This window comes from Cynocephalus volans, chromosome 11 (assembly GCF_027409185.1).
Source record: "Cynocephalus volans isolate mCynVol1 chromosome 11, mCynVol1.pri, whole genome shotgun sequence".
NCBI lineage: Eukaryota > Metazoa > Chordata > Mammalia > Dermoptera > Cynocephalidae > Cynocephalus > Cynocephalus volans.
In genome coordinates, this window is record NC_084470.1 from 62,204,808 (window position 1) to 62,216,600 (window position 11,793).

The 11,793-nt window shown below is 42.5% G+C and overlaps 1 protein-coding gene across 1 annotated transcript; it reads left to right on the top strand.

Moving 5' to 3' along the window:
* Window positions 1–28: 28 nt before the first annotated feature.
* PHF7 (PHD finger protein 7) lies at window positions 29–11,486 on the top strand. The gene is made up of 11 exons (XM_063115098.1): window positions 29–560; window positions 2,016–2,128; window positions 3,019–3,071; window positions 3,566–3,657; window positions 7,863–7,964; window positions 8,329–8,453; window positions 8,921–9,080; window positions 9,684–9,790; window positions 10,263–10,379; window positions 10,935–11,059; window positions 11,260–11,486. The coding sequence occupies exons 2-11, from the start codon at window positions 2,085–2,087 to the stop codon at window positions 11,484–11,486; spliced, it is 1,152 nt and encodes a 383-aa protein (XP_062971168.1). The 5' UTR covers window positions 29–560; window positions 2,016–2,084.
* Window positions 11,487–11,793: the final 307 nt, after the last annotated feature.

Genomic DNA, 11,793 nt, shown 5'->3' on the forward strand with positions numbered 1-11,793 from the left:
GTCGGGAGCCGGAGGCACGAGAGGAAGGGCCGAGGCGGACGCGCGGCTGTTAGCGCGCGGCAGTTAGAGGTCTCGCTCTGCCAACGGTCCCAGTCGCCGCGGTCCCCGTGGGCCTCAGTCACCGTGACCCGGCCCCGTTTGAGCGCTCGCCCCCATCGCTGGCGCAGTCACCGCGCGGGGTGGCCGCCCGTGAAATAGCTACCACGGCTAGTGACAACGAACAAATCTCCGGGACAGCGGCGCCCTCAGCTACAGCTGGGCGGGCGGCCCGGCCGGCAGCGGCGGCCCGTGAGCTACCGTGAGGAGGGAGCGGTGGAGGTGACCTCCTGTCCGGCCCCGCATCAGCTGCCCTGCAGGCGCGACATGAGCCTGGTCTGGCATCCGCGGGATGCTCCTTGAGTCTCTTCTCTGGCTGTTACCTCCGGGGGACGGTTGTGGCTACGCCGATACGTATTTTCCGAATAAATCATTGTTTATTCTTGCGGCGGCGGGACCGAACACGTTTATTTTTAATTTTCTCAACAAGCATTTACCCAGCACTTATCCGGTGAAACAACTTGGTAAGCGTTTCTAGGGAGCATCCGCCGGGTTAGGAAATTACGGACTGAGCAGCTTGTGGAAGCCCGCATTTGCAACGTCCCTCCTCAGATGTTTTGAAGATTGTTGCATCTTATAACACCAGTGTGCACAGAATCCTATTCCAGGAACGTCTTGGTCCAGCGATGCAAAGAACTGAAGTTTCAAGGTTTTATATCTCTTGCCAGATGGTCGGGATACCCCCAGCAACTGGGGACTGCTCGGTAGTCAGCTCTGATGGATCCCTTATGAGAATAGTAGCGTTAGCGCACGCCCTTCTCCTCTTCCAGCCTGCCCAAGTGCTTTTGTTGAGGAAGAAGCCAACAAAGGTTATTACTTCTGCAACAGCAACATATGGGCTAGAAGAGGAGACGGAGCAACCACAAAGAGAATTGGTTTTCTGAACAGCTAATTGCCTTAGTAGTGCTATTCCTGTAGAATAGTTGAAAGTACCTGAAAATAGATCCAAGGCCCTGGGCACCAGAGTATATCGTCTGGAGTGACGTAATTCCCCCAGCTCTCTTAGGAAATGCTGTCCCTCTCCCCTCACCTGCCTTTCTAGACACAGTCCTTCCTTCATAGTGGTGGATTTTATTTCTTTTGTCGTCCTGCACTTTCAGGGATTTCCTCCTTAACCAATGAAAACTGTACTTTGTAGTCTGCTGACATTGGTGGCTGGAGGAGTGGCAAGGTGTCTTCTCCACTTTTGAGTATTTTACTCTGCTCAGGTCTAGAGAAAGGTTGGGAACAGGCCAAACCTCAGTGGCCATCTGAGTCTGGGGGAAAGAAGCGATACGAGCTAAGGGAGTGATTAGTATCGTCAGTGTTGTCTCTTGTCTCACTAAAGGGAGTTCTTGCTTTTAGACAGCCAAAATCTCGCAGGCTCCTTTCCTGAAAGAACTATCTTATCTACCTTTTACTGGGTAGAATTAAGGCACCTATACTTGGGTGCAAAAGGAGCCATTTTTACTGAGTGCTACCTCAGGCATTTAGTAAGCACAAAGAAAAAAAGAACTACTTAGCTAGGTCAAGCAATATTTTCAGGTTCTTACACTGCTGTTGACAGCAGTATAACACGTAAGTTAATTTTGGCCTCTGGAGCCAGGCGACTTGGCTTTAAAACCCACCTATATCATTTACTAACTCTGACCTTGGGCAAGATATTTACCTCTCTATGCCTCAGTCTCCTTGTCTTGAAAATGGGGATAATAGCAGTACCTACTGCGTGGGGTTTTTGTGAGCTAACACATGTAAAGTGCCTAGGACAGTTCTTGGCACAATTTAATAAATTATTGACTATTACTAGCATGATACTGGGTGTGTCCCTGTCATTCCATCACATGGGTTTGGAGGTGAAGAGCACAGTTGCCTTGACCTGATGGAACTTGATAAAGGAATGTAGAATGAAATTGCTGACCAAACCTGGTTTATATTTATAGCTGGAAGAGCCTGTATTGTCCTCATAATAGTATAGAAGAATTCAAGATAGGAAAGAGAGACAGCAGCGAATGAAGACTATAAAAGAAAAGGAGAAGGAACACCAAAGATTGAGGTAGAGTAGATGACATAAGAGAATTTGGGAGAAATTGTCCAATGGCCTGTGGTATATACTGTACATCCCCACCCCCTTTGGCTTGGTCTTGGGGGCTGGGTTTGGCCAGTGAGGAGGCACACACCAGTGGTCCCCTGGAAGCTGCCCTACCTGTGTTCCCAGAGCTGTTCCTAGTAGCAAAGTGCTGGCTCTGGAACCTTACCACCTAGATTCATATTCTATCTCTGTTAGCTCATTTGGTTAGATCATGGTGCTACCAAAGTCCAGAGTTCAATCCCTATACCGGCCAGCTGCCAAAAACATGAAAAAAAAAAAAAACAACCAACCAACCATATTCTGATTCTGCCACTTGCTAACCTGGGACAAGTCACTTAATTTCTTTGTGCCTTTATCTCCTCGTCTGGAAAATGTGCATAATAATAGCACCCAATTTTTAGGGTGTTCTGTAGATTCATACAGCTACTGTAAATTCACTGAGCTAATACATGTACAGTGCCATGAATAATGCCTAGCAATAGGAAATGCTCAATCAATTTTGGTACCATTTTAGTATACTTAATGAAGGTGATACCACCTGAGATTCAGAGTAGTTGGCAGCAGAAACAGTAAAAGAGTACAAAGGGGTTTGCTCTTGCGTTCATTCAGTCAACATGGGAAGTACGGGCACTGGGGACAGAAAGATGTTTACCATCTGGTCCCTACCCTCAAGTAACTCAATGAGTATGTTTTGTGCTTTCAAAAAACTTTGAAATTTGAAAAGAAACATGTCTTAGCCTTTAGATATTTTGGTCCTTCATCAGACCCATGAATGGCATTTTAAGGGAAATGTTACAAGAGTTATCGACAGGGTTTTTAAAGACTATCTTGCACTTCTTTTTTCTCTTGTATAGAAAATCTGCCAAGACTAAGAGAGTAACCCAGAGGAAACCATCTTCAGGGCCTGGTAAGAAAGACTGGAGGTTGTGTTCATCCACTGCCTCCAGACCTCAGCAAAGGAAACTACCTGTAGACAAAAAGGAAAAAAAAAAAAGAAAGAAAGAAAAGCACCTGTGGGGCAGTAAAGTTGTTTCTCACTGTCAACCTCACTTCCTTCCCAGATTCTCTAAAATCATGAAGAGCTCAGGGACTGTCATTTTTAAATTTCTTGTCCAAAGTTCAAAACACAAGTTCATTAAAGCCACTTGAGACAAAATAATAATAATGATAATAAAGCAAGCATTTGCAACCAACTCCTTCAGTGTGGCCAAAATTGTATAAAGACTTAACTGATTACCAAATAAGATCTCACCTCAACCTTCCTCCTTGCCAGAATGACCCATTTCCCCAATACTCTACTCCTTTCTGTACTTAAAGAGATGGTTATGTTTCCACTCATCTCTTCCATTCTTAACGATCAACTTGAGCCAAACCTGCAATTCATAATGTTCTCTCTTCCAGTTTGCCGGTTATGCCTTCAAGAACCTGGGGATCCCGAAAAATTAGGGGAATTTCTTCAGAAAGGCAATCTCAGCGTGCATTATTTCTGTCTTGTGAGTATAAAGCCTCCTTTGCTTTGAATGTCCTATGGCCTTTTGGCTTTTAGTCCTATACAGACTATTCTCTATGTTTGTACCTAGCCTTATATTCAGAGCCCTGTTTGTTTTTCCATTAATAAAATAAAAACTTTTTTCTTTTAAAATCTATTTAAAAAAAAATAATATATGTGCTTGCTACAAAATCCTGACAATATAAAGTATATGCAACAGGAAGTCTCTTCCCAAAATAATATTCCTAATCCTCCCTCTCCACAGAAACATGCTGTCAACATTCCAGTTATTTTTCCTCAGTATTCTTTTTTTTTTTTTTTTTTGGTATAATCTGCTTACTATAAAATGCACCAATTTTAAGCATATAGTTTGATGAGTTTTGATAATGTATATCCCCATGTAACCACCGCCCCAATCAAAATAAATAGCATTTCCATCACCCCAGAAAGCTCCCTCCTAGCCCCTTTTAGTCAATCCCACCAGAGATAATCTATATATATCATTTTTGCCTATTCTTTTAGTTCATGTAAATGGAATCATACACTTTATACTCTTTCATGTCTGGCTTATTTCTTCCTTCCATGTTGTTGCATGCATTCATAGCCTGTGCCTTTTTATTGCCTGGTAGTATTCTGTTGTATATGTTACAATTTGCTTATCTGTTCACCTGTTCATGGACATTTGAATTGTTTCCATTTGGGGACTGTTATGAATAAAGCTGCTATGAACATTCATGTGCAAATCTTTTTGTGAACATGTGTTTTTACTTCTCTTGGGCAAATGCCTAGGAGTGGAGTTACTGGTTATATGTTAACTAGATGTTTAATTTTACACAGTGTTGCCAAGTCTGTTCCCAAAGTGATTGTACTAGTTTACACTCCCATGAGCAATTTATGAGAGTTCCAATTGCACAATATTCTTGCCAAAACTTCGTATTGTCAGTCTTTTTAATTTTAGCCATTCTACTGGGTATGTACTGGTATCTCATTGTGGTTTTAATTTGCACTTCTCTGATGACTAAAAGATGTTAGCTTCTTTTCATGTGCTTATTGGCCATTCACATATTTTCTTTTGTGACGTACCTATACAAATATTTTTGTCCATTTTAAAAATTGTGTTATTTTCTCTTTTTATTGAGTTATAAGAATTATTTATATATTCTTCATACAAATTTTTTTCAGATGTATATGCTGTGACTATTTTCTCCTGGTCTGTAGCATGCCTTTTCATTTTCTTAATGGTGTCTTTTGAAGAACAAGTTTTTATTTTTGATGAAGTCCAGTTTATTGGTTTTTTCTTTTATGGTTAGTGCTTTTTGTGTGTCCCAAGAAATCTCTGCCTGCCCATTGAATTACTTTGCTGCCTTTGTCATAATCAATTGACTGTGTATCTGTGGATCTGGATGATCTATTTATGTCATTGATCTGTGTGTCTATTCTTACACCATTATCCCACTGTCTTGATTATTGTGGCCTTATTATAGTATTTTGAAATTAAGTATTGTAAGTTCTGCAACCTTTTCAAGATTGTTCTAGCTATCAGGTCCTTTCTTTTTCCTTATAAATTTTAAACTAAGTTTGTCAGTTTTTCTGTTTTTTTAAAAAAGCCTGCTAGGATTGTGATTGGAATTACATTGAATTTGTAGATCAGTTTTGGAAGAATTAACAAGCAATATTGAATCTTTTAATCCATGGATGTGTTACATTTCTCTATTTATTTGGTTCTTTTAAAATTTATCTCAGCAGTGTTAAATATTTTGTGGTTATGCTATTGTAAATGGTATTTTTTATTTCGTTTGCAAGTTTGTAGCTGGTATATAGAAATGCAGTTTATTTTTGTATATTGACTTTGTGTCCTGCAATCTTGTTAAATTCACTGATTAGTTTAGTCATATTTTTTAAAAAAATATTTTTGTAAATTCCTTTGTATTCCCTATGTACACAATCATGTCATATGTGAATAAAGACAGTTCTACTTCTTCCTTTCCAATCTTTGTCTTTTATTTCTTCTTCTTGCCTCATTGTACTGGCTAGGACCTTCAGCCTAATGTTGAATAGAAGTGATGTGAGTGATTATCTTTGTCTTGTTCCCAGCATCAGGGGACAGCATGTAGTTTTTCACCATTAAAATATGATGTTAGATGTAAGTTTTTTTAATAGATGCTTTTTATTAAAGTTCCCTTTTATTCCTAATTTGCTGAGGAATCATGATTGTGTTTTGAATTTTGTCAAATGATTTTTCTGCATCTATTAAGATGATCTTGATTTTTATCCTTTAATGTGATTTGTTATATCAGCTGGATTCTTTAATGTTAAACTAATCTTGTATTCCTGCTATAAACCCACTTGGTCATAACATATTATCCTTTCTATATGATGGTGGATTCGGTTTGCTAATATTTTGTTTGATTTTTATGTTTAAGCTCATGAGAAAGATTGGTCTGTGATTTTCCTTTCTTGCCAGTCCAGTCAGGTAACAGGGCTTGGTTAATTTTGATGCATTTACAAGCATATACATTTTTAACATAAAAATAAACATACTATATACAGTGTTTTGTATCTTGGTTTTTTTTTTTTTCATTTCATATATTTTGGAGATCTTTCCATGTAGAACATATAGATCTAGTTTTTTCTTTTTAATAGCCATAATATTTCATGGTATGGTGTGCCAAAAAGTATTAAAACAACTGCCTGTTAAAGAACATTTAGGGGCCGGCCTGTGGCTCACTCGGGAGAGTGTGGTGCTGATAACACCAAGGCCAAGGGTTCGGATCCTGTATAGGGATGGCTGGTTCGCTCACTGGGTGAGCGTGGTGCTGACAACACCAAGTCAAGGGTTAAGATCCCCTTACCGGTCATTTAAAAAATAATAATAATAATAAGTAAATAAATAAATAAATAACATTTAGATTGTTTCTAATCTTTTACTATTGATTTTTCTGTTTATGCTCATTATAGAAAACATGAATAATATTTAAAAATATAAAGGAAACATAGGGGCTGGCCAGTTAGCTCAGTTGGTTAGAGCACAGCCTCATAACACCAAGGCCATGGGTTTGGATCCCCGCACTGGCCAGCCACAAAAAAATAAACAAAAATTTTAAAATATGAAGAAAACAAATCACTCATTCTAAAGCTCTGAGATAATTAGCGTTAAAATATATGTCACATATGTTTTAAGCAGAATTGGGAACATACAGCTGTAATCTAAGTACCTTCAAGTTATCTAACATTGTAGGATCACTTTTTCCATAATGTTATAATAAAATAACCTGAGCTGCCATTACTTATTTCATGTAAATTACTGCAGGAAGTCTAGCACCCTCCCCAATATTTTTGCAAGATTCTTGGAATGGGGGTTAGGTGGGATGTTTATATTCTCCCTTTATATGTAACAGAACAGTTTGGCTTCTTTTACTTTGGTTTCCCATTCTAGACTCTGCTTTGGGAACTTTCCAGAAACACAAGGACTTTTAAAGTGTGTTTTTAAAAGAAAAGTGCGATTCCTTCCCTTCCCCTATAATGCAGAATGACTATAGTCAGGACATTTTAAAACCCTGTTTCCCTTCCTATAGGACTCTGAGAAGATTATTCTATACTGAGTGGCAATACAGCTGGAGGGATAAGAGTGTGGGGTTCTGTGTGAATGACGGCTCTGCTCCTCCTGGCTCTGTGACCCCACCCATGTCACTTACCATGCTGTACCTCAGTGGCCTCCTCTGTAAGATGAGGGTCACAGTAGCATCTGTATCATAGGGTTGTGGTGAGCATAAAATGGGTCAGTACAGAGGAAGTGTTTCCCCAAAGTGCTCAGCACATAATAGTAACCCTTAGTAAATGAGAGGTGGCATAGTGTAAAGGTGGGTAAGAGTCCAGGTTATGGAGTTCTGCCTTGAGCAAGTCACATCATCTCTCCTACAAAATGGGGATGAAAATAGTATCTACCTCCTAGGGTTGTTAAGAGGATCCAATAAGTTAATATTTGAAAAGCCCTTAGGAAAAAATAAATAAATAAAAGAAAAAAAGAAAAGCCCTTAGAGTACCCAACACTTAGTGCTATGTAAGCCTTCGTTAAATTACCTTGTAAAAGCATATGTATTCCACCAAGCTCTATTTCTTAGCCAGCTATATTACCCTGTCATTCTCCTCACCCCACAGCACTATTTCACTGATCATTAATGTTGACAGCCTGGTTCTGCTGCCCCCCAGATCCTATCTAGCAAGCTGCCTCAGAGGGGCCAGTCCAACAGAGGTTTCCATGGATTCCTGCCTGAAGACATCAAAAAGGAGGCAACCCGGGCTTCTAGGAAGGTTAGAATCTCCTGAAACAGAAACCTTTGGGTAGGCCTCTTCTCATACCTCTCTCATCATCCCTATTTCTTAGTTGCTAGTCTAGAAGTCAAAAGACTTGGATTTCCCAACTGGTCCTTCTCTTAAGCTCCATATTCCTTTGAGGTGTAGAGTCCTAAGTTAGGAAAGGGAGCAACACCCCATGAAAACAAAAAAAGAGTTCAGTGCCACTTGAAGCTCAGCTTCAGGGTGCCCCAGAGCTTTCAAGACCACTGAGGAAAAGGAATGGCTATTGCTTCACAGAATTTTCATTCCATAGAAAGATGTGCCACCACATATCAGCTTATCTTTCTTGCGGCCCTGAGCACTGGGATCTCATTTGCAGATCTGCTTTGTGTGCAAGAAGAAGGGAGCTGCTATCAACTGCCAGAAGGATCGGTGCCTCAGAAACTTCCATCTGCCTTGTGGCCAAGAAAGGGGTTGCCTTTCACAGTTTTTTGGAGAGTACAAGTGAGTGTGGAAGGGGAAATGTTGGGCTGCCCTTTTGCAACTTGCTTTTTAGTCACTAATGAAATCAGAGTCTGGTTCTCAACAGGCCTGTTTTGGTTCACCAATGAATCTTTTCCTCTTTTCAATAATGGGAAACAGTGTCTTAACTTAGAGATTTCACAGGGGTTACTTCTTGCTTCCTGTCCCCTCCTTAAATTACAGACAGCTGGGGTTCTTAGACAGCTGCTCAGAACTAAGTGGGGCTTTCAGGAACAGGAGGCTGTGGAGACAGTCCTGGGAGCTTTTCTCAGTGGGAGAATGGCCATGAGAAGGCATGTGGCTGTTCTTCACCCTGCTTCTCCTCCTCCCCATGAATGTGGAGGTTCACGAGGCACCAGCCTGAGTTGCTGATTGACCTTCCTAGGCTGGGCAGCTGGGGAACTGCATCAGTGACAAACCAGAAACCAAGTCTGTTTACCCTGCCACAGATCATTTTGTGGAAAACATCGTCCAACGCAGGACATCCAACAGGGGAATGTGAGGGAGGAAATCTGTGTCTTGTGTTGTGAAGACTTATCCCAAGCAAGTGTTGAGAACATCCAGAGCCCGTGTTGTAGTCAAGCTATCTACCACCGCAAGTGCATACAGGTGGGGATTTCTCTTCCCAGGGGGACCTTCCACAATTGCCCTAGTTCTCTGCCTGGAACCAGAGCACCCTGGGAATGCTCAGGCACATCTCAGCTTTGGCGGTCCATGCTGGAGGCCTGTATGCAGGGCTGGTTCTGGGCAGTTAAGAGAAATGTCAGCCCAGTCTCTGGTAATCCTTGGCCTGTAGGACTTCACTCATAAGATTTAGACTGAGCAAAATCCTCAGGATTGCTAGAGCAAATGGGCTTATCCCAGAATGAGTCAAGGACCCTCAAAATCAGCCTTACTTCCTGGGATGAAAGAAAAGGGAAACATGTATCCAGCTACCTGACCCCCACTTTGTCAGCACTGCCAAGCCCCATGGCCAGGGATGATAGCTGAGGCACTCCTGAGAATTCTCTTGAATATATTTTGGCCCCAGGTCTGACACCTGGATTCACATCCCAAACTCCTTTTCTACCAAACTACTCCACCCAAACTCCTTTTCCTGTACCCCCGGTCAAACTATCTTAGCAGAATCTTCTTTGTATGGTGAAAGTGGAAGTGGAAAGAAGGTGGCCTAAGAGTTCTTAAAAACAAAGCTCTTCCATGTTTCTCTTACAGAAATATGCCCACACATCAGCAAAGCATTTCTTCAAATGTCCACAGTGTAACAATCGAGAAGAGTTTCCTCAAGAAATGCTAAGAATGGGAATTCATATTCCAGACAGGTAGTGGAAACCCTAAAGCCAGAATTGAGTCAGGGGGTGGGTTGCTTAGATTTCTAGAGAGGAGGTGAATGTTAGGACAGTTCAGAGAATGACAGCAACCAAGGTGTTGATATACAGTGAAGAGGGAAGGGGTGGAAGGAGTGCTTTTCAATGATCAAAAGAAAAGAGAGGTGGGGGAAAGGAAGGGTAGGGGAGGCATGTTTCTGAAAAGGGTATTTTGGGGATCAGAATTCCCTGGGAGGTTGGATTCTTGAATTCCAGGGTGGAACTAAGGAATCCCCATGTTTCACTCATCCTGCTTCAGCCCTCTCTCACTGCCAGGCCACTTGCCCAGCCTCATTGGAAGTGTTCAGGCAGGCTGTTGAACTCTTTTGCTGTGCTTAGCTTGAGTTCTTCCTAGTTTTTCTCAGGTGGACAAAGGTTCACCAACCAGTTATGTATCCCTTACTCAGTGTTTCTTCTCCTACTACAGAGATGCTGCCTGGGAACTTGAGCCAGGGGCTTTCTCAGAGTTGTATCAGCGCTATCAGCATTGTGATGCCCCCATCTGTCTGTACGAACGAGGCAGAGACAGCTTTGAGGATGAAGGGTAGGGAAAGGCTTCTGGCTAGAAATAGCTCTCTTCAGTGCCATCTTAGAGTTAGACCTTGACACAGTTATTAGAAGAAATTCATTCTTTTTTTTTTTTTTTTAAATGACTCGGAAGGGGATCTTGACCCTTGATTTGGTGTTGTTAGCACCATGCTATCCCAAGTGAGTGAACCGGCCATCCCTATGTAGGGATCCGAACCCATGGCCTTGGTGTTATCAGCACCACACTTTTCCAAATGAGCCACAGGCCAGCCCTAGAAATTCATTCTTGACTGCAGACCTCAGGGTGAACACAATTGCTAAGTCCCATTCTTGACCAGCCCTGACTTACTCATGTGCAAGTGAACAGGTCTCCTCTGTAGGGTCCGCTTTTCCTTGTGCCCAGTGCCCAGAGCACTCAGCCTCTTTGAGCCCTCATCCGTGATGGGTAAAATGTACAGTAAAAAATGCCTGGGAAGCCCTCAGCACAGCTGAGGCTGGCCCATAGCAAACACTTGAGAGTGGTGGTTAGTGTTCTATTTGTCCCTGCAACCCTTCTTGTCTCTTCCTGTAGGAGGTGGTGCCTCATTCTGTGTGCTACATGCGGATCCCACGGAACCCATAGGGACTGTTCCTTTCTTAGATCCAACAGTAAGAAATGGGAGTGTGAGGAGTGTTCACCTTCTGCTTCAGCCACAGGTGGGGCTAGAGAGATGATCCAGTCTAAGAACTGGGGTGGGGTTGGGGGGACTTGTAGTGCCTGGGGAAGGAGGAAGGAAAGCCACCAGAGGGGGACTTTTAGTTGGCACCTTTAGCTTTGGAAGGAAAGGGGCTTAAGAACCTGCACCTGAGAGAATCAGACGATTGAGTTTTTCTCTCCCACCTTTCTTTTACCACAGACTACATACCTGAAAACTCAAATGACATTTCCTACTGCAGCAGCACCTTCCACCCTGAGAAGCATTTCTGCAGAGACAGCTGCCTGGAAGAGAATCCAGGCCCTTCTTGGATTGATTGGCCACGACCTTCCTTATTAGAAAAGCCAGAATCCTCTGGTGGCAGGAGGAGTAACTCCTGGAGGTCCAAGGGTGTCAAAATGGCTAAGAGCTGCAAAAAATCCAAGTAACAGCCTGTGAGTGGTTGCTGCCAAGCACGATTGGGTACGAAGCTGTGCTCCACCATTGGGTTTGGGGGAGGGAGCACTTTGGGACTCTGAGACAAGGAAAGGGGGCCAGCAGTGAGACTATGAGCCAAGGAAAGAGAAACCCCAGGGGAGTGTGAGGAGAGAGCAGAGTCCAGATGCCAACAGCAGAACGTGTTTGTGGTTACGAGGGCGCCTCTGCTCTTTCTCCCTGATTCCCAGTGGGTCCTTTCTTCTCTTCTACCAGGATTCTTCCACCTTAATCTGCTTCTCATATGCCTCTTCTTACTTC